Raw genomic sequence first — 22,663 nt, forward strand, 5'->3', positions numbered from 1 at the left:
GGCACCTTAATAATCAATTTTACTCTACCATTCTAAGATCATACTGGGGACCTTTTAAGAAACTGCACTCAACGGTGGTACTGTAGACAAAGTTTTTGGAACTTGGCTGAATGTGTGCACCCCTGAATAAAAAACCTCCTTAGCCCTCATAAATCAAGAACAGGGCATTAACAAAGAGAAGAAATGGAAGCAACTGGAAGCACAAAATACAGTTCCTTTAAATCTTCAGATTGAAACTTCATACTTAATATAGTTAACATATGAGAATTTCCAGAAGCTAAAATGATTAGTTAATATTAAATTAAATTTAGTTAATGAACAAAAATAATTTCTGCTTGCTTCACTGAAGAGTGACAGACCTCTCACAATGATAATTTGTGGGCTTCCCCCATAAGGAACAATGGAAAAGGACCCATTAGATTTTATTGCTGCATTATTTATGCTTTTTCCTATACACTGAGGAAGTGTTTTCTACAAATATTCACACCAGTTTAAGAAAAGATGCAACAATACTTCTGAAACAAGTCTTGAAATCACCAGTGCTAAATTGTTTTATTTCCAACAACTAGCCATTACAGTATGTGAAACAAAAAGTGTCCAGAATAAATAGCTGAAGATGAAGCATCAGAATACTACCGTCTTCGCTACTGCTGTGGCCCCTTAATGTTTCCTGCTTTTCAACCTTCACTCTTCAGATTCTCCAGGCCTACGGATATCATCAATCTTCAGGATCATTCTAACAACCTGAGTCGCCAGAGAAATTTGCTGTTTCTTGCCAATCAAGGTTTCTATAACATGCTGCTGCTTCATATCTGCCAAAAGGGAGGAGAAAAATTAGACATCCTTCTCAAATCTAGATGTAATACTCAACCTGTAAGTGTTAGTAATTAGCAACAGTAATTTCCATGTAATTTAAAAGAACGGTTTGAAATTCCTTCTCTTGGCCACTGTGGTTTACAAACAATTTCTACAAACAGGAGTTTTACATCTGGGTTCTTAGCAGAGATCCTAGGACACTAATATACAACTCTTTTCCCAACTAGGCTGTGCTTTTCAAAGAGTAATGCAGAATGGTGAAAAGCAAAATTTCCATACATATATATTAAAAGCACCCTAAGGGCTGAACAAACACTAAAGAAGTGAAAGTTCAAATGCCATCAAACCTAATCAAAGAAGGGTTATGAATTTACAAATTACAGTTTACCACATTATTTTCTGAAAAAAAACAACAAATTAAGAAGGTGAAAAGCATACATCTAGATGAAAATAAGGTTTTATACACTGGCTTCTTGGTCTTCATGTTTGCTCCAGATTTACATAGGCAGACATATTGGCGTAAACAACACTGTCTAAAAATACTTTGAGTCTTTTGTTTACTTCTTCACAAGCTGTTTGTCAAAACAGCTGTTTTTAGGACTGCAGTGTGACCTGGATCACTAAAACTGCAGTATTTAAATGAGCTGCTCATCTCATTGTAAGAGCAGCTATTTTTCCTGTACTACAGTATCAGTCAACATCTTCAACTAATCTTGCCACCAAATACAGGTTTTCAGACAATTATACATTTTCTTCCTGGCAGGCATACATGTATTCTCCACCCACATTCCCATTTATTATAGCAACACGCAAAATAGTTTGAACAACTCAAGTGGTGCACAGGTTTAAAAAGAACACAGTGAGAGTTCTGAGCTTTTGAGAAAGAAAAGCTTTTATGCTCCTCCTTCCCCATGTTGCAGTTCTTACCATTTGTTCCCTTCTGCAAGCAGTCAATGCCCAGGGCAGGATTATTTTCTTTCACTTGCCTCGCCCGCACTTCAGTCATCGTCTGTATTGGATTCATACCACTGTTCTCCGAGAGAGCCATGGGGATTACCTCCAGGGCATCTGCAAAAGCTCTCACAGCATACTGTTCCAAAGATGGGCACTAGAGGAAAAGACATTTAAATTCATAAGCTATTAAGCTCCAATGTTAGTAAAAGCAGATTTTCATACTAGATATAAAATATATTAGACACACTATGCAGATTTTATTTGGAATATAATAGCTATGCAAATACCTCTGGATGATAACTACTTGAAAATAAAAAAAAAAAATTAAACTGCTCCTAGCATAAAAGGGAAAAAAATACTGGTAATGACTTTTTACAGAGAAGGGAAGGAAAACTTTTAATGCTGGTTATCAGGGAAAGTCAGAAAGCGCATGTTATGGAACTTGCTGGAAGATCTTTAAAGTTCTTCTGGAATCTCTTAGGGCAGGCTTAAATCCTTCATACATTACAGGAAGTTTTAACTGCTCCTTTCTTACCTTATCTGCTGCCTCACTGACTGCCAAGGCACAAGATATTTCAGCTGCGCCACCACCATACACAATGCGATTGTCACGAACGAGATTCCGGATTACACACAAGGCATCGTGAAGGGAGCGCTTTGCTTCTTCAATAATCTGCAATTATAGAATAGCCATGTGTTTTACAATACACACATCTGAAGGCTGAGAAGATGTAGTTCCTAATACAGACATGGAAACTGCAAATAAACTGTAAAATCTTTTCATGGCTCTAATGCAGCTCTACTACTGCTATGGTATACTATTTAAAAATAGAGAATGTTAGACATCCTGTGGCAAAGAAGAAATAAAAATATTCACAAAAATGTACTATTATTTGTTAAATCTATAATTTGAAATAATAAAAAGTTACATTATAAGGTTTTCAATCTTGCATATTTACAAGAAACAAAACACTGAACTTTAAATGCCAACATTATTTTTAGACTGCAGTTTCTGTCAACTCCCGGCTTCAATAGATGTAGGAGATTTAACAGAAATGCTAACCTTTAAAGTAGTATTTCTGCTTTCTTAAAAGAAATTTTCAGGCTAGCGTATGCTCTTTTTTCCCTAAGGTTTTTAATTTAAAGTAGGAGTTGACCTATAGTAAATATAATTTAACACTAACAGTGCAACCAAACCCCAACGTAAGTACATAGGCATTTAAAGTGGTCTCATTGTGGGGGAGTGGGGGGATATATGGTATGGGAATATAGGGTTTGCAGTAGTTTGGGGTTTTTATTCTAGTTTTTTTTTCTAACTGGACTAAATCAGATGTGATACAATTAATCTTTCAAACCTTTCAAAGATGCTCATATGACTTTACTCATAAAAATGACCCTCACATGAGGAAAAAAAATAAGACCATCCACAGGTAAAATTATTTCTGTATTTATAAACTATATGGTCTAACAGAGAGAAAATGGAAGTTTGCATTGAAAAACATAGAATGTAACTCTAACAAGTTACTTCTGACACACAGTCATGACTGCCTACAACCTGCCTTCTATTTGTCTGCACTGCAAGGAAAACGTAGACAAAATCAAGAAGAGTGTATTAATATGCTTTACAAAGAAACTGCACATTCTGCAACTATGTACCAAACCAAACATCTCACCATTTTATTTCCTCCCCTAATGAAAATGGTCACAGCTCTGGAGTTCTGACACTGTTCAATGAGAAGCATTCTGTCCTTGGTTGTTCCAAAGGAGATCTCTCGGACGACACCAGCAAAGCCCAGTTTCTCTGCTGTGAGCTCACAGAAGCGAGGCACGATGCGCCCTCCCGTCGCAATGGCGATTAACTGAAGTGAAACAAGGTATTTGAACACGATTTTTCCACCATGTTTTCCATAACACAGAACTAGTGGAAAAGAATCTCTCAAATGCCTACCCCAAAAGGTTATCTTCTCATCACTTCAAAATACTTTAGCCAATGTGTTGTTTCTGCAAAAAGCATGTCTAAAGCAGAAACATTCCTAAACATCTAAAACTTTTATTAAGTAATCTACATATACTCCAATTATAAACCATAATTTCCTTAATGGTAGGTTCTTCTCACAAATCCCCAATGTTTTTTCTCCAATACCCACCCATATACACAATTATGAAGTTCTACCCAGATAGCCTGAACTTTTAGCTAGTACAGCCTATTCCTTCACAAATGTTTTAACAACTGGTACAAAGCTCAGTTTTACTTACTTCTATTTCAGGTCCACCAACCCAACGAACAGCAGGTAGCTCGTTCTGGAGCAGCAAGTGATTTGCCTCATCATCAAAACCCCACTGGCAAATGGCAAGGTTTGCACCAGTGTCTTTTATCTGAAAGCAACATAAATCATCCACCTTCTGATCAGAACTAATGAAGGAAAGGAAAACACTATTCATGGTTTTAACTCTCCTAATTTTCTCAAAAGACAATTCTCAAGAGGAACCTCTGGCATACACAGAGATCAAAATATATTTTAAACCAGGCTGGTATCTCTTTCTTACATAAAATTAACTTTGATTAACAGCATTACAACTGCTTGTATATTGCTTCCTACCAGGATTAGCAGCCCGTTTACAGGAATAAATCAATGCACTGTACTGCTTTAAAAAGGCTATGAAAGACGAAGAAAACAGGAATAATCTTAAAGGCTACCTGCTTCACCATCTCTTCAAACTTCTCTTTTTCGTATTTCTGCAGTGCCTTGTAATCATCCACAGATGTGACATCAAGCTTATGTTTGGTTTTGGGCTTAGGTGGTTCAAATGGACAAGTAAGGATTGCAATTTTAGCATCTTTTAGCTCCTAGGCAATTAAAAAAAAAATTTGACCTCATTAACATCTCTTTCTTGTATTCGCAAAGCATACAGACATATCTTTGTAAACACAGGCATAGGAGGAAGTGTGATCATTTGACTTATTCAGTTAAACTAACTACAACTTAGAATAATTCTGTTGTCTCTGTAAACCACTTACAACAAATTCCATAGCTCCAAGACACTGTTTAAGCCCTTAACAATCTTTACCAGTGATGCCTTTTTACAGTTTAATGCTTAAAAAAAAATTCAATGAAACCATCCCTATCTACTGTGAGGACTGAGAATACTACTCACCTTTGTAACAACCTTTCAACTACTACATTAATGATATTTTCCACTAGTCTTCCCTTTTACAGGATAAACAGTGTCACCAGCTAGAAAAATACTTTAGAACAGTATGTTTTTTTGAAGTACACTGCCCAAAGACTTGAAGACTTTACCTACACCAAACATAAAACAAGGACAGCTTCTGGGCTGCTCCAAAAAGGACAATATGGCAATTCATAAAGGTTAAGAATCCAGACACTGCATTGCACTAAGAATATTAAGTATTCCTCCCTTCCACCACAATTTCTCAATATTGTTGCAAATTCTAACTTGAACTCTTCTAATATGAAAAATTTCATGCTTGCTGCCCCTTCCTCTGTTGATATATGGGTGAAAAGCCAAGGCAAACCACAAGACTGTGCAAATACTTAATAAATACTAGGGTGACATTTGAGGTAGGCTAGAAATTCTTATTTAAGTCATTACACACAAAAAACGCACACAAGGGCATCACTTACTTTTGGCATCTGTGGATGACTGAAATCTTTATCCACAATCACTCCTTTAACCAACTGTGTATCTTCCAATCTACCACCCACTTTGCCTTGCACTTTGATCAGCTCAAAATCAACATCTTTACGTTCCATGTCTGCTACTGTCAGTACAGCATTCACGGCAATCTCTGCCATTTGCCTGTGACAGCGGTTCACTCTAGGTTTGAAAAGAATACAATCAAGTTGTGCTCCATTTCCACAATTTGGAAGAAAAAAGGTGATTCTATCTATTGAATCTTGAACAGCAAGAAGCATCACTATAATGTCAACTTTTGCATACTGCATTAAAAGAGTGAGTCCTGCTTGTTTGTTCACAGAAATAAAAGGTGCTGGCTATGGCAGAGAACACACAACCTGGTTGGAGTGAGGAGCCTTTGTGAACATAGTCTCAATAGAGCTTTGGAACAAGTCAGGAAAACTAACTACTAAAGAACATTCCAGAAACAGAAACCACTCTTAAGGCAGGTCTGAAAAGGAAGTCCTTCCAATGTCTGAATTTATGAGCTACATATAGGACCCATAAAGGAGAACGAACTTATGGAATCATCCTAAGTTGAAATTTTTTTAGCAGGAAAAAACCCAACAAAAGATGACATGTAATTTGTTTTTAACAGATTCACATCACTCTTGAAACCTGCTATGATGCAAAACCCTGGAACTAACAGGTTAGAATGAAATTGATGCTGCAGCTGTTTAATTTCATGGAATTGACCCTTTGGAGACAAAGGATTCACAATTTCTTATCCCAAGACATGAGTCTACTGAGAAATTAGCCAAAACAAAACACAGAAGAGACTTCACCAGCACTCCAATAACACAAACAATTTAATAACCCACCAAAACACCAGGATTTCTCCTTTTCCCTCAAACGGTTTTCAATGGAAGATTAAATATTCAGTTTTTGTGACTTACACTTTAGAGCCCAGAGTTGTCTTTGCTGTCTGGATCAGAGGCTCAATGTTCTGTGGATCAACTGGGAAGCTGTCACTAATTTTGTCTAGATGCTCAATAGCAATGCGGGCTGCCTGCTCATAACCATCTGCTATTCTGATGGGGTGAATGCCTCGGTCTAGCAACTGCTCAGCCTGCTCCAATAATGCTCCAGCCAGAACTGTATTAAAAAAAAAATAAAGTAAGTTTTACTCTTCATTGGAGCATAATTTTAAATACATTATCAACAGATTAAAAAGCACACTTTCTGATTTCTTCTGCAATATTTTAAGAGTTCAACACTTTCAAAATAACAAAATAACCCTAAAAAAGAAAGACCCCTAGTTGCTATGCTTAGAAAGAAAACCACATTATGTCAAGACCAAAATGAAACACAGGCACCAAGGCAGGACAAAAAGATTACACAAGAAAATTATGCAGAAAGACTTTGAAAGTATAGCGATGTAACTATAAAATGTAACTATGTTTAAAAAGAACCCAAAAGCTTCTTTCTTATTGAAAGATTTCTAATACAAGAACTGACAGGAATACTGCAACAATAAATACTCTGAAGAAGTGCTACAGACAAGTTACTGTTACTTCTCACAAAGTTTTTTAAAATAGCTAAAGCAGCTTGATTTTTATCTTGGAAAAGCACAGTTAAATTTAAAATACTTTCTTACCAACGACTCCAGTAGTTCCATCTCCAATCTCATCATCTTGAGATTTAGCCAGCTCCACCATAAGTTTGGCTATCTGGTGATCCACATCCATCATATTCAGGATGGTAGCACCATCATTTGTCACAGTCACCTCACCATCCTTGTCCACCATCATTTTATCCAAGCCTAAAAAACATATGTTCAAAGGATGAAGGAAAATTCAGAAAATCCCTCCCAACAATTACTAGGAAAGAACCAGTAAAAGTTTTTCATTATTACCATTGGGCCCCAGGGATGTTCTCAGAGTACTTGCTACAGCTTTTGCTGCCATTATGTGAGACTGTGAAACAAAGAAGGATAAAGAAAGAAGTTAAATTCGGTTATAATTATTATCATGCATTCTGAAATCACAATATTAAGCTAAGAAAAACAGCGTGAGTAGTGCAAATGCTGTAATTCAATTGACAACAACTATCTCTGACTGAAAAAGAATGGGTATGTGTGTATTAGTTTTAACGACAGAAACATTTTCTATGCCTTTTCATGTATTACTTGTGCTGGCTGTAATAAATCATGCAGAAGCAGAGCACCCAAATGACAGCCCTACCGCTCAAAGCAGGGGAACAACAGAAACAGGCAATGCTAAAAAGAGAAGGCAGTGCAATTTTACCCATCACAAAATAATCACAGAATGGTTTGGGTTGGAAGGGACTTTGCAGATCATCCAGCTCCCAACCCCTGCGAGGGGCAAGGACACCTTTCCCTAGCCTAGGCTGCTCAGTGCCCCATTCAACCTTCCCTTGAACACTGACAGGGATGGGGATCCACAGCTTCCCCAGGCAATGTGCCCCACTCTTCCGTCGGGATTTGTATCACCCGCACTCACACAGGGCCTTCCTTCGGCGGCCGAGCTTGGGGGGGAGGGAGGCGTTCTACGGGAGGGGGCAGCGGGGAGCAGGGAAGCAGCCATGGGGCTGCACCCCCGGGGGTGAAGGCCCCAAAGCCCCGCAGCTCCGGGGCGGACCCGCGGCACGGACACCCCACGGACGCCGCGCCGCAGATTCCCAGCCCCGGGGGCGATGCCTTCTCCTTTCCTCCATCTCTGCCACGCTTACGGGCCTAGAGCAGGCTCTGTCCGCCCTGCGCCGCGGGCGGGGCTGGCGACGAGCGCGGCAGCGCCTCGCCCCCGGGGCTCCATCCTCCCGCCCCCCGCGGCAGCATGGCACAGCACGGCACAGCACAGCACAGCATGGCGCGGCGCGGCCCGCACAGCGCAGGCCCGCGGGCGGCCCCGGCGGCCGCCCCGCTCGCTCACCTTGAGCGCCTCCAGCCCCATGAGGCGCGTCTTGCGCTCCTGGTCCTTGAGGATGAGGAAGGGCCGCCCATACTCATCGAACGCCAGAGTCCCCATGGCCGACATGGCTGCGACTGCTGCTCCCACCGCCGCCGCTCGCTCGCGCGCTCCACCCGGAAGCTGCCGCGCCCGCCGCGCCGCCCCGCGCCTGCGCAGCCGACATGGCCGCGACTGGTTTGGCGGGCGGGAGCTCTGTGGCGCCCCCAGCGCAGCCTTCTGGAAGCGTCCGGCGCGGCCCGGGGCAGGAGCGCGGCGCTCGCGGCACCATCCCCCGCCTCACGGGCGGGGAGGGAAGGAAGGAGGATGTGCTCAAGGGGCGGAATACGGGCGCCGAGCGTGGCGGCAGCGGGCTGCGCCGGGTGCTGTGAGGGCGCAGGAGTGCAGACAGACACACGGCGGAGATAGTGTGCGCGGCGCTTGTCTCCGGAGCGCCTTCAGAAAGGTTTCGGTCCCCCGCCCCTTCATAGTGAAGTGGTACTGCTCTTCTCTATAAATGTTGCAGGCCGGGCGTAGCTCTGGGCTGCTCACTGGCGAGTGTGGGTGCGTGGTGCGTGATGTCGCTGTGTCCCAGGGAGAAGCTCCTCCGCAAAGGCAGAGCAGTGACTCCTGGCCGTGTCCCCAGCCGGCGCTCCCGGGGTCCGTGCCGGGGAGGTTCCTGCCTGCGCCGCCCTTGAGCTGTGCCGGGGCGCTGCTGCCCGCCCGGCTGTGCAGGGACACGGGTTTGAGTGGAAGCCGCCTTCCTGCCCCGTCGTGCCCCAGCTTTTCAGCAGCTGTAGCATTTCCCCGGGATCTGGGAATCGGCTGAAGGGGTATAAGGGGTTTTTCCTCCTTTATTACGTCCTGTCTCTGCCCCAGTATACTGATTTGTCTCACCACTCTGTCGATCCCCAGGCGCGATGTCCCAGGCGGTGGCGAATGAGGTCCCGCAGGAGGAGGGCGAGGGCAGCTCTCGGAGGAGCCGCTGGGGACTGCTGGTCACGGCCGGCGTGGGAGGGACCTTGGTGGCCCTCTATGCTGTGGCCACCCCCTTCGTGACCCCGGCCCTGAGGAAGGTGTGCCTGCCCTTCGTTCCTGCGACTGCAGCTCAGATCCAGAATGTGCTGAAAATGTTGGAAAACAGAAGTGGCTCCCTAGTTGACATTGGTAGCGGGGATGGCCGCGTTGTAAGTTACGGATGTTGCCTTCCTTTTAGATCACCTCTTAAAAAAGTGCCAGAGTGCTGGTGTTGCATTTTTTCACACTTACGAATGTCTTATCTTTGGCATCCATTGGTTTGGTCTGAGTTTTACGAAAAGGATCAAAGCTGAGGGAGGTTTATATTCAGTTTTAATGAGTAATAAATAGTTTTTTTGCTCCAGCCTTACTTGCAGCTTGACCCAGGTAGTGTATAAGATGTCATCGTGGTGACTGGAGGGAATTGCAGTGAATTCACTTGAAAAGATGTGATCAAAGTCTTGGTGCTGTGATTGACAAAGAGCTGTGATTCCACAAAGTTGTGTAGCTGTAGCAAGTGAGGCTGTGAGGTTAAAGAGCACTGCTCAATGCTTAATGTATAAAGGTGATAGAAGTGCAAAAGAGAATGAGCAATGGATTACAAAAAGAAAAATCTTAGTATGGTTAGAACTGTAGTCTTCACACTTTTGTGGAGTGCTGGCTTCCCCACATCCAAATCTATGTGATGAAAGTAGAATAAACATTAAGAGAAATCGTGAGAATAATGAAAGGCAAAGTGATGTTGTGTTTCCAGGATATTGTTTGAGCCCCAGTTTGTGAAATATGGGGAGAATGGGGTGGGCTTTTTTTTTTTCTTTTTTTGTTTATTTGTGTGCCTTTTCATAGCCATCTGCTTCTAGACAGATTTACCAGCAGGGTGGTGCACTAAGAGTTTTAAATGGAAAGAAGCAGGTTCTTGAATGCTACCTTTGTCCACGTTTTATGTGAATAAGTCAACCATTTGTCCACACATGCACAAAAAAAAAAAAAAAAAAAAAAAAAAAAAGATTTGGAAATCCAAATCTGTGAGAGTTGCTTGAATTGTGCCTGGGTAGGAAAAAGACCAAAAACGTAGGCACGAGGTAAGTGCAGTTTCTGATGCTCTTTCTGTTCATCATTCTGGCTGCTGACTCTAATCAGAGGTATCTAATTTGAAAAGGTACTGCATACTTAATTCTGATTATATAGGTGCCTAAATGGAGTCTGAAGACTATTTGGAAAGCCAGGTAATTAAAATTGAATGCTTGGTGCTTCCTTAACGCATCTGTCCTGAAAAAAGTCTGTTCAGACACTTTTAAATATTTAGCACTTATTCAGGTGTAATCACTGGATAAATATGAAGATGTTTACCACATTTCCAAGTGTGGTAAAAATGCCAGATTCTTTTAGTGAATTTGCAAATGCTCTGTGTGTGATTGAAGACAAATTATTGTAACAGGGTGAAATACACTGTCCAGGTAATGCTGTTTGAGAAATTCTGGTAAGAAGTGTGTACTTCCTGATTTCACCATGCTTGTTCTGTAATTGATAGTTTGTCAGGTGATTTCCTGATTAGAAGTTGGCAATAACTTTTTTAATTATGTCTTAAACCTTTATTGTAGAAATTGGTGCATTTTTGGATTTTTTTTAATATGTAGATCAACAGATTACTTTCAGACTCTTTCTGTTGGCTCTGATTCAGGGGCTGCTCAAATGCCTGCCCCTCACTACTTTTCAAATAAGTGGTCTAATTTTGAGCATTTTTCTCGTGTGTTTCACTGGTCTCCCCGTGGTCAGTTTTTGTACTCTTTAATTCCAAGACAGTGTCATGAATGTGTTAAATTAAACTTTTATGTAAGTCATAGATATACTGCGAGCTCACAGCTTTGCCCAATAGATGTTTGTTTTCATTTTGTTTGCCTGACTATATTTCAGTTGGATTGGTCATAATAGTAAAATGTAGTTTTGAGTTTTTGTTCACTATACAACTAACCTGTTGGACATTAAAACCTGGGTGACTTACAAAAGCGCTTTCCTTTGATTTATATTTTAAATATAACTATGTGCTCCTGTTTTGGTGTATAGACTTTTATGTTTCTAAGTGAAGATTTATTTTCTTCTTTGTAGGTGATAGCAGCTGCAAAAAAGGGATTCCAAGCTGTCGGTTATGAATTAAATCCCTGGCTAGTCTGGTACTCCAGATATCGTGCCTGGAGAGATGGAGTACATCAGAACACCAAATTTTATATTTCAGACTTATGGAAGGTAGGTAGTGAATTATGTAAGAATGAATCTGTGATGACTGAAAGATTTTATTAGTTTGGAAATACTTTCCTGAAGGAGCTGAAATTCTGACTGACCACAAGTTGCTATATTGGGATTTGAGCAAAGTACTTGTGCTAGGAGTCTGGTTTCTGTGGGCTCAGTATGCTGTTCAGCTGCTTTTGTGCTTTGTTGAAGTGCTTCCTTTATCAGTCGAGGCTGCTTGAGCAGGCCTGGGCCTGATCAATTATGTGGGGGCTTTTTTTGTGGGTGTGGGGGTTTTTGAGTTCAGAGAGGAGCACAGGAGAACTTCATGGCACTGACTAGAAGAACCCAGTCATTAGAATGCCTGGAAAGTTTTTATAGCTAGCTAACAGTTAACAAAAGAAGGGACAAACTTAAAGCATACATGATTTTATCGTATACAAGAGCTGTGAAAATAACACCTTAATTATTAGTAAAATAATGTATTTTCTAAATAAATGCTTTCTGTGCTACTAGAATTGGTGCCATATTTTTGGCCAGACAGTAAAAGTTTTTTGCTGTTCAGCAATATAAAGTTTTCTTTATTTTGAAATTTTTGTGATGAAAAGTTGGTAAGGGATCTCCTTACATATTTTTGGTCTAAATCCCTGTTGAAAGAAGTGCAGCTAGAGGGATTAGGAGAAAAGAACAGTGAAAATTTCTCCAACTATAAATGCTGTTTTCAATAAGATTAATTCTCAAATTTTATTTTAGGTTTCTTTTTCCCATTATACAAATGTTGTTGTTTTTGGGGTACCTCAAATGGTAAGTTTACTATTTATTCTTTATTTTTATTATGTTACTTTATTTTATTTATTATAATGTTTAATGGTTTTAATATGAAGGCATTAAGTATTAATACATTCTTCTGTAAAATGAATCAACCTGCAGATGGTCAAAGGTAGTCAGTAATAATCATAGAATCCTATAATATTAAGGGGTTTGAAGGGACCTTAAACATCATTAAATCCCAGCTCCCCAGTGCATGACATACCTTCCACTAGACCAGGTTGCTCAAAGCCTCATCCAGCCTGGCTTTGAATGCTGCCAGGGTTGGGGCATCCAGAACATCACTGGGCAACCTATTCCAGTGTCTCACGACCCTCACAGTAAAGAATTTCTTCTTAATGTCTAACCTAAATTTCCCCTTTCAATTTGTATCCTTTGTACGCCTTGTCCTGTCACTACTGTTCCTGACAAAGAGTCACTCTCCAGCTCCCCTGCAGGCTCCCTTCACATACTGAAAGGTTGCTATGAGGTCTCCATGCAGCCTTCTCTAGTTCCAACCCCCCTGCCATGAGCAAGGACACTTGACTAGACCAGGTTGCTTAGAGGTCCATCCAACCTGGTTTGAACAAATTCTAGGGCTGGGGCAACCACAGCTTCTCTGGGCAACCTGTTCCAATGCCTCACCAGCCTCACAGTGAAGAATTTCTTCCTAATATCCAATCTCAGCCTACTGTCTTTCAGTTTGAAGCCCTTCCCCCTTGTCCTGTCACTACATGTGCTTGTAAAAAGTCCCTCTCCATCTTGTAGGCTCTCTTCAGGTACTGGAAGGCTGCAGTTAGGTCACCCTGAAGCCTTTTCTTTTCCAGGCTGAACAAACCCACTTGTCAGTCTTTGCTTCTGTATTGCTTGTTCCTTTTCTAAGGCAGATGCGAGATGAAATGAGTGAAGAGCTTTATATGGTGCCATACCACGCAGCATAGGCTGAAAACATTTCTGCAGCAGTTAAGGGGAATCGTAACAAACCTTCCTATTCAGTGCTTTTTTTTGTTTCCTTGTTTGTTTTTCTTTTCAACGGCATTGGAAGTAAATCTCTACTTCAGATTCCAGTTGTAACCCGTGTTGGAAAGTGAAGTGAATGTGGGTGGGACAGTAGTGAGCACCGTGATGTTCCTCATGCTGCCAGCTCTGGGTGTTAGGTGCTCCCTTGCCTGAGTTCCGGCAGGGGGCACTGTAAACGTTTGGATTTGCCGGCAGGAATTGGGCTGTTGCACCGAGGGGAAAAGCACTGGTGAGGAAAGATGTCTCAGTAAACTAGGAATAAACAAATACCCTGAGAAAACCCAGCAGAAATACCGAATTAACTTCTAAGTGTAATAAAGTGGAATACGTTAGTAACAGCTGTGATAGAAAGAGTAGCTATAGGGCTCGGAATAACTTGTATAGATCCAGTAAAAACTGGGTTAAATTCTTTCAGCAGAAGTACTGTCATAAATGCAACAGATGCAAACACACGAACCTCTGTGTTTCCTGAGCATTTGTTTGCTTATGATCCCCTTTAAATTTACTTCGGAAGTTGTTAGTGCTCAGCCTCCTGAATGACTAAATTAATTTTCTAGAAACCTTAATGCATTTCTTCTTTTTTTACTGAGGAACAATAGATCTCTTTAGCTTTTTTAATAATGCTGCTCTGATTTGATGCTGTCACACCATGCTTTTATTTCATATCCAAAATTAGCTTTAAAAACCTGAATATATAGATCCTCAGGGAAGACTAAGACCTCTCTTATTCTTGCAAGGATCTAGGGGGAGAGTGTGTTTGTTTCTGAGTCGTTGCAGAAAGACTTACTTTTTCCAGGTGGGATGATAGGATTCTTGCCAGGTGTTCATGGTTGCAGCTCCTGTGTATTTTAACTGATTATATACTGTACAAAAGGTTTACTAAACTATGTATCTGCGTTGACACCCCTAAATCCTGGCTTCACATGAAATACAGTATGATTGTAACACCTAATGTAACTGATGTATTTGGCTTAAAAACTAGTTTGACTGGTTCAAGGATGTTATTCTTTTTGGCTGAACTTGGTTGAACTATTAATGATGTTTTCTAATTTGAGCTAATATGGACATGCCGTGTCACTAATTTTCATAATTACCCCTAAAAAATTAGTCATGTCTATTTATAATTTCTGGAACAAATTAAAAATTCTTCTGGTGCTTCAACTCAGTTTTAGATAACAAAGTGGGCTTATTTTTCTAGTTTGTTTAAGGTGCGGCAGCAAAAATGTTTAAAAGCATTTGCAGTATGGATGAAACCAGAGCCTTAAAAATATTTGGAGGTAACTCTTTGATATATTAGATCTATGACTATAATTTTCCTAAAATATTCCATTGTTAGCTTAAATGTTGCTATAATAGGATATTACATCAAAGGCATACCCTGCATGTGTGTGATAGGGAAAGCTCTTTTCAACGTTTGGAAATATTCTCTTCAGTCAGTCTTGTTTTCTAGTAATGTTCTTTTGGGTTTTGTTTCTAATTTCTTTTTTGTGAAATTTTATGTATTTTGCGTCTTTGTGTCTTAAATTCAGTGAAATTTCGAAATAATTACTGCCCTTTAAATTTTTTTTAAATATCTAAATATTACATAATGATATCAAAATAAATAGTGTTTAATGTGTAATAGAAGTTGCCTGTAGAGTTTGCTGGTAAAATTACTCATTCAGATAGATATAATATGTAAGAATAAAAGGAACCCCAAATGGATGCGTACTGCTGATCTGCTTAAGCATACCATCAAACTTTTCCAGAGGACAAAAGTGGTTAAATCTGTAATCTCTGTAATCTGTTAGGTTTCTGGTTTTTTTTTTTTTTCTAGAACATAATCACTCTTTGGGATGGGAAAGAAATTTCTTTGAAGTCTACATGTGTTAATTTATTTCTCATTTAATCCATGGCAGAATTTGCAAAGCACTTTTTAGACAAAGAGCATCTGACTGGTCAGGGCATTGCTCTGCTCTAGAAAAGTTGTGCTATTTCCACTGAATTTCATAGTGTCTCAGTTTTTGTGAATGGAGGAAAGCTGGACTGTAGGTCTTCAACCAAGGAGAGTTGCACAGTGGTATGTGACACAGCTCCTGCCAGCATCCTGCTCTCTAAATTGAGTAGAGATGGATTTGGTGGGTAGACTGTTCAGTGGATAAGGGATTGTCTGGATGGCTGCATTCAGAGGGTAATGGTCAATGTCTCAATGTTCAGGTGGAGATCATTTACAACTGGTGTCCTTCAGGGGTCTGTATTAGGAGCAGTCCTGCTTAATATCTTCGTCGATGACATAAACAGTGGGATTGAGTGCACTCTCAGAAAAATTTGCAGATGACACCAAGCTGAGTGGTTTCAGTTGCTGTGGCTGAAGGACAGGATGCCATCCAGAGGGACCTGGACAAGAAGTGAGTCCATGGGAATCTCATGAGGTTCAACAAGACCAAGTGCAAGGTGCTGCACCTGGGTCTGGGCAGCCCCTGGTACCAACCCAGGCTGGGGATGAACAGATCCAGAGCAGCCCTGCTGAGAAGGAGTTGGCACTGATGCATGAGAGGCTGGACATGACCCAGCCATGTGCACTCCCAGCCCAGAGAGCCAAATGTGTCCTGGGCTGCATCCAAAGCAGTGTGGGCAGCAGGGTAAGGGAGGGGATTCTGTACCTCTGCTCTGGTGAGATCCCACCTGCAGTGCTGCATCAGCTCTGGGCCCCAGCACAAGACAGCTGTGGATATGCTGGAGTGGGTTCAGAGGCGTTCCTTTCCTGTGAAGACAGACTGAGAGAATTTGGGTTATTCAGCCTGAAGCAGACTTGACTCTGACTTTAATTGTGGCATTTTAGTACTTAAAGGGGGCTTGCAAACAAGATGGGGACAGACTTTTTAGGAGGGCCTGTAGGGCAAGGGGTAATACTTTCAACTAGGAGAGGGCAGGTTCATATTAGATGTAAGTAAGAAAAATTTTGTGAATAGGATGGTGGAACACTGGAACAGGTTGCCCAGAGAAGCAGTAGATGGGGACTGGATGGGGCTCTAAGAAAACTGACCTAGTTGAAGATTTCCCAGCCCATGGCAGGGGTGTTGAATTAGATTACCTTTAAAGAACTCTTACAATCCAGACCATTCTATGATTCAACATTCTGTTTCATGGAATTCTGCTGAGGGGATTCACATGCACATGTTAATGGTGGGTGGATTCGACTAAGCTCAATTTCAATATTATTTAACATAACAGTATTTTACCACAGAGTGACAGCAGAATTTTTGCTCTGGGTTGTTGTCTGTGTGATGTTTTGAGTGTCCCAGGGTCTGTCTTAGGGTTAGACTGTAAATTTTGAGTGGTGGTGACCTTTGAGTGTCACCCAATAGCTCATGAACCTTGGGGTGTCATACATAGCATAAATTCAGGGGGCTGAACTTTCATTCTTCACAGAGAAGAATCCCTTCTTTGTGGGATGAAGAGAATTGTGAATTGGAACATGGAAGGTCTTTTCAGGTTTTTTTTTTGTTTTTTTCTTTTTGTTTTTGTTTGTTTTTAGGTTGTTTTGGTTTTTTTTCAATTTTAAAAATTTTTTTTAAGGGATAATTTATGAGTTTTGATTTGATTTTTAGAAATTAGAGTTATGATTTCCTTGATCTCACCAATTAGGGCACAATAACCATTTTCAGGGTTTAGATATTCTTTGTCAAGGCATCAAAGCCAAAATATATATAATGAATACTTCCCTAAGATTTTTCAAAAAACATTACTCAAATCATGGATTTCTCTTAAACACTTGGATTAGATTTTAAAGAGAATGCTTCTGATTTTTTACTACTTCTGAGACGTTTTTCTTGTAACTCAACAGATGCCGCAGTTGGAGAAGAAGCTGGAAGAAGAACTTGAATGTAATGCCAGAATTATTGCCTGCCGCTTTCCTTTCCCTTGCTGGATTCCAGATCATACTACTGGAGAGGGAATAGACACTGTGTGGGCCTATGATTTGAAACATTCTAGAGCATGTGAAACAAAAAGCTTGGAAACCACACCAGAGACAGAACCCTAAGCATCTAATTTGTTTTTTTACTGAAAGTTTTAGCTTTGACTGGACCTGTTGAAGATAAAATTAACGTGGATGGAGCTGTGCCTTTGAAGATATATATTCACTAAAGGAACTGAAGTGCAGTGGTTGTGTGAAAGCACACAAAGGTTACTGAAAAGTGTAGTTCAATGGCTTAATACAGTGTCCTGGTTTAACCCCATCTGTCAGTGAAGTACCACACTGATGTTCACTCACCCCAGCCCCCACACTCTCCCAGTAGGACGGGGAGGAAGCGTGGAAAAAAGGTCATACCCATGATCATGGATTGAGATACGAATAGTTTAATAACTGAAACAAATTTAATAATAATAATGACAGGAAAAAAGAGAGGAGTAAAACCCAATAAAGATGAGTGATGCACGGTACCCTTGCTCACCACTCACTGATGGGTGCCCATCCCATCCCATCCCAGAGTAGCAATTGGTCCCACCTTGCCATCTCTCCCCAGTTTATATACTGGGCATGGTGTTTCATGGTGTAGAAAGAATATCCCTTTGGCCAGTTTGGGTCAGCTGTCCTGGCTGTGTTTCATCCTGGCCTTTTGCACGTCCTTGTTGGCAGAGCATGGGAAACTGAAAAGTCCTTGGCTCAGCATCAACTAAAACATCAGTGTGTTATCAGCATTAGTCTTATTCTAAATAAAAAACACAGCACTCTACCAGCTACTAGGGAGAAAATTAACTCCCAGCTGAAACCAGGACATGTAGTTAGTCAAAATTAAGAAAAAGCTTTTACAGAAGCGGAAAATTTTAATACGGAAAATGGTTTAGAACACCATTGCCTACAGTTAAGGGGAATATATATATAAGTTAAAATGCTGAAATTGGTGAACTTATATATTACATTCTTTTTGACCCTGCAGGGCATTTGTTATTGGTATTGGAAGTGGTGTGCAAGTGGCTCCGTAAATGGGCTGTTTCCCAAATGTCTGAATTATGTATGCCAAGTAGCATAAAACTGCATACACAAAACTGATCCAGATGGAGTATGATGATGTTTCACACTGCAGCCTGATGTTTCACACTGCAGCCTTGAATGTGTACTTTTAAAAGTTAAGTATGACAAAACAGGCAAATACAAGTTGTTTTTTCATTAATGCAAGTGCAGCCTCTGATTATACTAACGTATTTTTATTTAACTTGGGTGCTGTTTTAACGTCAGCTGGGAAATAAACTCCCAAGTGAGCCACTTCCCTTCTCCTTCACCTCTTTCAGTAAGGGAGGGGCAAAAGCAGAAATTATAGGTTGAGGTGACAATTTACTGAAAGCACAAAGCAAGAATAAGACATGCAGAGTCAACAGCAATATTAACAGCAAAAGGATACAAAAAGAGATGGTACTTGACTGACAAAAGAGGTGTTTACCAAGGGTTTGGGAGGCATAGAATACCAATCTGGCTACAGCCGCAGCACTAAGCTCTGACCCCTCCCTGCAACCAGGACAACTTGTTACCTCAACAAAAAACTGTAGAAGGATACTCTTACTGAGCTCTTATTGGTATAAGCTGTTGCAGATGCATGATTTTTCCTAACCTTTCTGATTTAGGAAGGGTTTCAAAAGTCACTTTTCAGTGAAGTGTCACCATATCTGTGGGCTCAAACTTTGGGTAACAATACAGATAAGAGTTGCTTACTTGAATACTTGAACGCTGTGTCTGATTCCAGAGCTAGTTTTTCTGTCTAGCTTGGCTAATTCTGATTAAACTTCCTATAATTTCTAGTGAGATGAGAAGAAAGGTTTTCAATCAGACTTGTTTTCCCTTCTATTTTTCCATACCATCTGATAACATCTCAGAAACTCATGGTATTGCTGTGTGGCTTTTCCTTGTAAGTGAAACCAGTTCTCCCTGTCCTTTTGCTGACAGAGGTTTGCAGTGGGGTACTATGATTGCACTGATATTTTCCTTTCCTGCCATGGTGACACCACCTTTCTGTTGTATAATGGTCTGCTTACTTGTTCTTTTTCTGGTTCCCAGGTAAAGTTTTACTGTTTTCACGCATTATCAATCAGTCAAAGTTCATAGTCAGGCTCCCCTGTCCCCAGTTATTGTACAGCCTGTTTGTTAAGCAGTAATTAGGGGACTTTGTCAGATACTTGCATATATGTTACTCACAGAATGAAGCTAAAACCAGCTGGGCAATTATCACCTGCCTTCAAGGCAGTCATTACCACAACTCAAACTATTAGCTCGGTCCAAGAGAAGTGCTGAGACTCTACAATTTCAGGTAAATGCAAAGTCTGACATTTTATCAGGTGTTGGGAAAGCAATTTTGGGTGGTCTATAGAATCTGATTTGAAGAGAAGTTGGGTGTTATTTGGGATGTGTAGTCTATGATGATGCCTGTACCCAGGCTTTTTTTTTTAATGTGAGGGCACAAGCAGGAGAAGTTAAAATACAAATCTGCACTGCTCATTTGAAATGGAGCATAGTTTTGTCCTGAAATTATATACTAAGCAGGAGAAAAGGGCAAATGTGTCTGGAGTGTGCAAAGGAGAGTTGATTTCACCCTTGCATGGCAAGGCACAACTGTGAACGTGGACACTGCTTGTACTGAAGCACACCAGTGTCTGGTAAGCAGTCTTACAGCCTTTCACTGCAAGAATGCACAAAGCATTTGTAAAACTACACTAAATTCTTTCTATAATGATTTAAGTGTTATGATAATTACACAGTGACAGGACAGGGATAGAGTGGCTTATCTAAAATGCCTGAATTTAATATCCCCAGGCCATAAAACTGGAACCTCAGACAAAGCAAATCTGAAATTATTTCTAATGAAAAGAGACTAACGAAGGGGAAATTAGATAATTAAGCAAAGTTTTTCCATGAATGATCATAAAGGAAAAGAGGAGACAAAAGATTTTGATCCATTGAATTGTGTGTGACTCATCTGCAGTGCAGTGCCTTGATCCAAATTTCTACAGCTTGCTTTCACTAAATTTAGTTTGTAGGGAATGAAGAAGTTATTTATGTTTCTCCTGTGTTTGACTATATATTTTTCTATTGCATTAACCTTTGCCTGTTAAAAGGTAAAACTGAATTTCTTTTTTTGCCTGTGGTAAGGGTTTTGGGATGTGCACTTCCTAGTTAGCACCTATTGCTCCAGAAACACTTGTTGAAGAGAATATAATAGAATTAATGATGTGATGGTCTGAGCTTTAGGAGTACTAAGAGCTGTCTTCAAGGCAAGGAGGTATCTATGAATGTTTTAAAGGAAAGCAGAGGGCTGTTTTGTGCTCTGCCTATTTACTTTTGGGGGCCTCCATTGAATTAGGTAGTGGTCTGATGGATTGGGATCCCTTATGACTTAAGGAGATGTGCTGTATTTCCTGTTTCTGTGGCTAAAGTGTGAAATGGAAAGCAAAGTGTTCTAATTTACACAGGAGGACTAAGAAATCATTTTCTTAACATATTGTCCTTTTCTATCACTTGCTATGTTCATTTGATAGTTTTCAAGATTAAATATTTAACTGTGACTTCAGTTATCACTGTGTGGGTTATTATGTTGCTACACTTCCAATTGCTAAGGTAATGTATTATGATTTTGTTGATATGATACTTCAGAATAAAAACTTGCTTCTTCTGAAAACCAAGAAAGAGAATTACCTTAATTAAATTATAGTGTAGGTCTGAAGCCAAACGGAGGAAATATTTAAGCTACGCGTGCTGTTCAATACCAAAGTAATTCAGATACACAAAAGAACCAATAGTTTATCATTGTTTGTGTTTTCTAGTAGAATCACATGCCTTTTGGGAGTTACTTGTGTTATTCTTTCCTTGCCCTGCCAGATTTTAGCAAAAAAGGTGTTATATTACTGAATGATCAATGCTTACCTGAAATACTGTAGAATTTGATTTGTTTGTAAATTGTAAAGTTAAGGGTCAGACTTAAAAATGTTTTTTTGTTCTTTTCCTCCGCTTTTTTTTGGTGTTGAGGCACATTATATCTGTACAGGTTTTGTGATGCAATATGAATTATGCCAATGCAGCATCTTAGTGCTGCAATTCTAATTTTGTAGCTTTCCATTTCCGTTTTGCAGAGTTTGTCTTTGTAGAGAGAAGGAGGCAGGTATGGCATCAAGACAGCCATGTGATAGGCAGCTTGCTCGGTAAACTGCACAGTCACTACAGCCACACAGCAATGTCAACCAAACTTGTCCACATTTGTTTGGGAAATGTACACATACTTTGTGGGTTTTAGGCATTTCTGTATTACTGGGCATATTGAAGTTTTTGTCTTATCCTCTGGTCTGGTTATATGATGCTATTTAATCTAGTGCTGCTCCAAGGAAGTTAATCCTCTGCCTCTGAGCTGCTGTTTATTTGTGATTCACGAATTGTAGCCAGGTAAGAAGGTACAGAATCCAGTTTCAAATTAAGCACCACACAAGCCAGTTCAGTGAATATGGTCTGTGGAAAAAGAGTTCCGAAGTCCAGGCTTTGGGGAAGTCTTCCACCTTTTGTGAAGAACAGCTCAGAGGGCAGCAGAGATCTCCTGAATTCTGCATAACTTCACATTGACTAGAGCTTTGCTTTTCTCATGTGTGCGTTCTTCAAAAAGTTTGACCACTGCATTACCATTTTAAATATCTGTAGGAGAAGTAAACAAAGGCAGCGTTTTGGTTATCATTTATATTTGGAGCTAATGGAGGAAAGGAGAAAGGGGATCTTACAGCCCAAGTATGGCAGTTTGGTCTGTTTCAGAAGCAGTTTGACAGACGTGCATCCTCTGTGTGTACTTTTCACTGCATAGGGGAATCCATGCCACAAATGTGCTGTGATGAGCACTCTCTTGGAAATGGGTTCATGCTTGATACTATTGCCCATGGATGAACACTAATTACTGAGAGATTGCCTCATGCTTCTACAGTTTCCTTTTCCGTAGTTTACAAATACCGAAGCATTTATTCAAAAAAGAACATGAGTCTTTCAAATTCATAGTTGAATTTTGGATTGTCATGTGTAGGACCAGGGGTTGGACTTCAATGATCCTTGTGGGTTTCTTCCAGTTTGGGATGTTCAATGATTCTGTGGTTGACGAAGGTAGCCTAACATCAGATTTAATGCCAGTAAATTCTGCTGAGAGTGAATTATTTTTCTTTTACATTTGTCAAGATTGAGTTCTGTAGTTTTAAAATGTAGCCCTGACTTGCTTTTC

The 22,663-nt window shown here is 40.4% G+C and overlaps 2 protein-coding genes across 5 annotated transcripts; one reads left to right on the forward strand and one right to left on the reverse strand.

Moving 5' to 3' along the window:
* Positions 1-527: 527 nt before the first annotated feature.
* On the reverse strand, positions 528-8,518 carry CCT5 (chaperonin containing TCP1 subunit 5). Its single transcript, XM_085052154.1, has 11 exons — positions 8,361-8,518; positions 7,325-7,385; positions 7,067-7,231; positions 6,366-6,564; positions 5,418-5,610; positions 4,469-4,618; positions 4,027-4,146; positions 3,444-3,629; positions 2,306-2,443; positions 1,744-1,924; positions 528-812 (listed from the first exon to the last, which is right to left on the reverse strand). Exons 1-11 carry the CDS (start codon positions 8,463-8,465, stop codon positions 685-687), a joined length of 1,626 nt encoding a protein of 541 aa, XP_084908280.1. The 5' UTR covers positions 8,466-8,518; the 3' UTR covers positions 528-684.
* Positions 8,519-8,587: 69 nt separating this feature from the next.
* On the forward strand, positions 8,588-21,107 carry ATPSCKMT (ATP synthase c subunit lysine N-methyltransferase). Of its 4 annotated transcripts, none has more exons than XM_085052158.1 (5): positions 8,588-8,841; positions 9,291-9,562; positions 11,499-11,636; positions 12,372-12,422; positions 13,487-15,149. In XM_085052158.1, exons 2-5 carry the CDS (start codon positions 9,296-9,298, stop codon positions 13,514-13,516), a joined length of 486 nt encoding a protein of 161 aa, XP_084908284.1. In that variant the 5' UTR covers positions 8,588-8,841; positions 9,291-9,295; the 3' UTR covers positions 13,517-15,149. The 4 variants fall into 4 exon arrangements, with proteins under 4 accessions (XP_084908284.1, XP_084908282.1, XP_084908281.1 ...); XM_085052156.1 differs by lacking the exon at positions 13,487-15,149 and adding an exon at positions 17,272-21,107 and having other exon boundaries at positions 8,594-8,873; XM_085052155.1 differs by lacking the exon at positions 13,487-15,149 and adding an exon at positions 17,272-21,107 and having other exon boundaries at positions 8,596-8,841.
* Positions 21,108-22,663: the final 1,556 nt, after the last annotated feature.

This window comes from Lichenostomus cassidix, chromosome 2, assembly GCF_008360975.1.
Source record: "Lichenostomus cassidix isolate B80296 chromosome 2, HeHo_3.0, whole genome shotgun sequence".
Classification (NCBI taxonomy): Eukaryota; Metazoa; Chordata; class Aves; order Passeriformes; family Meliphagidae; genus Lichenostomus; species Lichenostomus cassidix.

Excerpts from the sequence above, each read along its gene's own strand:
- CCT5 (XM_085052154.1), bottom strand. The coding sequence starts at position 8,465 with ATGTCGGCCATGGGGACTCTGGCGTTCGATGAGTATGGGCGGCCCTTC. Across the intron at positions 4,619-5,417 it reads GTCATCCACAGATGCCAAAA|GAGCTAAAAGATGCTAAAAT; the intron begins GTAAGTGATGCC and ends TTAATTGCCTAG. Across the intron at positions 3,630-4,026 it reads TTGGTGGACCTGAAATAGAA|TTAATCGCCATTGCGACGGG; the intron begins GTAAGTAAAACT and ends GTTTCACTTCAG.
- ATPSCKMT (XM_085052156.1), top strand. The coding sequence starts at position 9,296 with ATGTCCCAGGCGGTGGCGAATGAGGTCCCGCAGGAGGAGGGCGAGGGC. Across the intron at positions 9,563-11,498 it reads GTAGCGGGGATGGCCGCGTT|GTGATAGCAGCTGCAAAAAA; the intron begins GTAAGTTACGGA and ends TCTTCTTTGTAG. Across the intron at positions 11,637-12,371 it reads ATATTTCAGACTTATGGAAG|GTTTCTTTTTCCCATTATAC; the intron begins GTAGGTAGTGAA and ends ATTTTATTTTAG.